At 31.2% G+C, this 4,507-nt stretch overlaps 1 protein-coding gene across 2 annotated transcripts in view; it reads right to left on the bottom strand.

Moving 5' to 3' along the window:
• LOC119591609 (SWI/SNF-related matrix-associated actin-dependent regulator of chromatin subfamily B member 1-like) overlaps nt 1–2,833 on the bottom strand; it is a 9,385-nt gene extending 6,552 nt beyond the window's left edge. For both annotated transcript variants that reach the window (XM_037940368.1, XM_037940374.1), the window contains exons 1-3: nt 2,689–2,833; nt 412–517; nt 1–13 (exon numbers count right to left, since the gene is read on the bottom strand). The exon at nt 1–13 is cut by the window's left edge and continues 126 nt beyond it. In XM_037940368.1, the coding sequence (XP_037796296.1) occupies nt 1–13; nt 412–517; nt 2,689–2,766 (197 nt within the window). In that variant the 5' untranslated portion in view covers nt 2,767–2,833. The remainder of the gene's footprint in view (nt 14–411; nt 518–2,688) is intronic.
• Between the last annotated feature and the right edge of the window lie 1,674 nt (nt 2,834–4,507).

The following is a 4,507-nucleotide window of genomic DNA, read 5'->3' as shown; positions in this document are numbered from 1 at the left end:
TGCTGGGTCAGACCTGCCAACATAATAAACTGTTAAGAGACCATTACAGTGGTATTTTAATCAATCACCAACATAATCACCACAGTTATGGAAATGATGATAAAAATGATAAAAGTAATAAAATATAATAAACATAATGATAAAGAGTAAAAAGTTTCAAAGAGCTAAAAGGAACAAAACTGACATAACCATAATAACCACCACTGGATAGAATCATATTCCTTCACATAAACAAATGTGTAAATTGAAATCATCAACAAAAAGCTTGTCCAAGGAAGCTAAGTATAGGTTTAGAGGTTTAGTCCTCCCAATAACGTTGTTAAATATAGACAATAAATATGTTGGAATTTCTAACAAGAGGCAAAAACCCAAAGCCATTTTCCCAGATATAAAAGGTTAATGACATCTTACCCAACTCCATCAACTTTTTTCGCTCATCATTGGTTATGGATCTCCTGTACATGCCAGGAAATTTCTTGTAGAGTGACCCACGGAACAACCGCAGGTAGTTGCCCACCTGTAAAATAGATAGAGTGTGTTAGAATAAGTAACAGGATATGACATTATTCTTACAGGTGATTTATTTGCTTAAGGTCTAGGGACTGACTCAGCAGGGTATATTATATTAGACTAATGCTTTTTTTATTTACAAAAATTAGAAACCAATTTAATTCCATATCCAAACATTACTTAGCCAGTTTCACATTCCAGTTTGCTAAACCAATAACAATTAAATTCTGTGTTCCAAGTATGACTAGATTGTTATCTAGTACTTTGAAAAAAGAAATTCTCCATCACAATCTTCTGGGTGTTCTTAACCCAATGCTGCAGGAAAAATACTGTGCTCATTTTAAATTATTTTGTGAAATGTCTCTGCCCATAGATGGTTCTGCTAGTGCTTAGCCACAAAGGAGTCAATTAGTAGACCTTGTGACCTTACCTGATGTCACCTTTCCTTGAATTGGCAGGGAAAACTTTTTTTTAATAATGCAATGAATATTGATGGTGTTACTTTTATTACATGCATTATAATTACTATAATGTTATAAACATTAGTTAGAGCAAAATAATATAACGTTAAAATATTTTCGTAAATCAAGGAAAAGCGCAAACAGGCAGTACTCGTAATTGGCTCAATGTTGACTTAGTATAAGTTTGCCTATATAAGTGTAAGAACAATTAGTAAAGTAAACTCATAGTGGGTGTGGCATGTACGTACATGCCATGCCTGGCAGCATTGGCTTAATAACCTGATGAGAACTTACTATTAAATTTTCTTTTGTAATCCATATATATATATATATATATATATATATATATATATATATATATATATATATATATATATATAATATATACATATATATAATATATAATATATATATATATATATATATATATATATATATATATATATATATATACATATATACATATACATATATACATATACATATATACATATATAATATAATCATAATTATATGTACAGAAAGATCAAATAAAATAATACCCCATACTTAACTTTATTGTATTTCATTTCATGTTCAAGTTCAAAGAACCGAACATCATATCTGAGAGGAAGTCCAGCATTCACCACAACCTCCGTGATTTTCATGCATAAGTAAATGCCAACTAATCTCTAACTCGCACATTCAGCAAGATAAACAGCTTGGACTCAAATTCACAGGGTGGATCCAGGCTTCAACTTACAAGAACATAGTGGTGGGTTTGTTTTTTCTTATGTTAGAGTGGAGAGAGAGACAATAGGGGCTACAGTGATTACTTGAGTCACTGGAAGTATATTTTTCATAAGCGATTCAAGGCTTATGGCATCTTCTACACTATTTAGTGAAGAATATCTCTATGTGTAGCATGTATTCTTGCAACCCAACATTTAGACTTAGCTTATAAATGGCAAGTATTAATACCTACCATCAAGTTTGGTGTGGTTTTAACTCACCCAAGGTGGCTTAAAACCAGCTCTTGGTACCATACCTATCCACGAGCTGGGGTATGGGTAGAGTCAGATACTTTTAGTAAAAATTAGAGGGATGGAATCAACTGTGAGTGGGATAATGCGCACAGCCTCCAAACAAAAACAAATAAGTATAAGTGGAGCATAATCCAATCACATTGCTTCCTGAAGATATCATATGACCACCCTCTCCATGATATCAGAGCTAGTTTCATTGACATTGTTGTCTTGCGCTGACAAACTACTTCTATAATGACGGACTCCATGCTACATCTTAAGGAATCCATTATTACCGAACTTGACAGACTTTCAGATACGAACATATACTGAAAAATTACCACATACATTTATACATGTACATTTACTAATATTAAGGGTTTGGATGAGTACAGACGGCAGTTGATGGCGAATGTACTGTGAAGGGACCAATTGTTCACATTAATACGCAATTTGTGATCCCCGGCATCGCTAAAATCGGGACTTTCTCATTTACCTTATAATTTATTATATATGGAAGAAAATAACTAGCATATGAGGTCCATTAAGCCAAAAATACCTTGACAAATGACAACAATACTCCATCACTGGATTCACCCGGTATAATATTGGTGAACAAAACACAGTCATATGTGCGAATGGGGGTTAATATATATTAATCAACAGGTACCAAAAGACTACTTATACAATAAAAACTCATCAAAATATCTTACCTCAGACCCAATACACCAAAATTCGCCATTTTCCTCAAGCTGGAAGCTAACTGGCTTGTCTCCGTAAGTCTTCGCCATTTTGAATGTAAACAAAGAATCGCTTCTAAACCAGGGTTGGGAAACAGAGAATATCGCACCGAATAAAGTATTTATGATTTGATTGATACACAACAGCTATTTAAGTCATATTGAAACCAAAATATCTAATTTGATAAAATTAGCTTTTATATCGAAACTACACACAGGTTTTATTAGTCACTATGAAATTTTATTAAATAAATATTATGACCCGGTTATAAAATACAATACTGTAGATCCAGTCAAAGGTTAACAGCACAGTTTCCTAGCTTGGTGCCACTTTTGCAGACTTTGCCGTGTCCAAGGCTTTACCCTATGCCTTTACTGTTGTGAAATGTTATATGCTGCATTCATTAAAATGCATTACTGTAACAAATCTATCATGTCAGAATACGAAATATGTTGATATATGAGTATTTAATGTAAAAAACAGAAAAAAAACACGTGATAATAAAGATAACATTGGGTATTGAAATAATTTATAATATTAACATAAACCAGCGGGACCCGTGGAAATGCAACCAAAAGAAAAAAAAAAAAAATCTCCCCTCCTCCCTCCCTCTCTCACCATCTTCTCTACTACTTTCTCTCCCTCCAAGTTCTGAATAAGAAGTACTTCTTAAAGAAAAGAAAAGAAAAGAAAGAAAAAAAGAAAAAAAAAAAAAACTAGCCTCTTCCTTTCAAATTCTGCCATCCCCTCCCTCTCTGACACCCCTCTTCCTTCCCCTCTCCTCCCTTTCCCCTTAACCATCTCCGTTTCCCCTTACCCACCCGGCTATTTAAGACCCCTCGTTTTCTCCTCCCTTTCCCTTCCACCACCTTTCTTTTCTCTCTACGCCCCCATTCCCTCCCTTCCTCCCTTTCCTCTTTCAGCCACATTTCCCCTCATTTTCTCCTTCTCCCCTTTTCTTCTTTACGTCTCCTTTCCTTCCCCTCCTTCCACTTTAAGTTCTCCCCTCGAATAGTCGTTTACATAATAAATGTGCATGAACTGACGGTAGAAGAAGAAGAAAGATAATAATAACAATAATGACAAACAACAATGATAATGATAACGATAATTGATAATAACGATAATGATAACAATAACAGTTACAATGATAATCCTAATCATAATAGTAACAATAATGGTAATAATAATAAAAATGATAATAATAATGATAATAACAACAATAATAATAATAGTAATAATAATAATAATAATAATAACAATAATAATAATAATAATTATAATAATAATGATAATAATAACAAGTATGGTAATGATAATACTGATGACGATGATGATAATACTGATGATGATAATAATGATAGCAATCATAATAATAATAACTAAAGATGATAATGAAAATAATAATAATAATGATTATAATAATAACAACAACAATAATGATAATGATAACCAATTATATCTGAAAATGATAATAAAAGCTATAATAATAATAATAATAATAATAATAATAATAATAATAATAATAATAATAATAATAATAACAATAAAAATAATTACAAGAATAAGAATAAGAACAATTATGATAATGATAACAATGATAATAAGAATAGTATTAATAATAATAACGATAACAATAATCAATAAAGATGATAATAATGATAATTACAATAATGATAATAAAAGCAAAAATGATGATAATAATATTGATACTACTACCACTACTACTACTACTACTACTACTACTACTACTACTACTAATAATAATAATAATAATAATAATAATAATAA

The sequence above is a fragment of the Penaeus monodon genome, chromosome 3 (assembly GCF_015228065.2).
Source record: "Penaeus monodon isolate SGIC_2016 chromosome 3, NSTDA_Pmon_1, whole genome shotgun sequence".
NCBI classification, from domain to species: Eukaryota; Metazoa; Arthropoda; class Malacostraca; order Decapoda; family Penaeidae; genus Penaeus; species Penaeus monodon.
The sequence above is the reverse complement of the archived record's forward strand: the minus strand, read 5'-3'. Positions and strand labels throughout refer to the sequence as shown.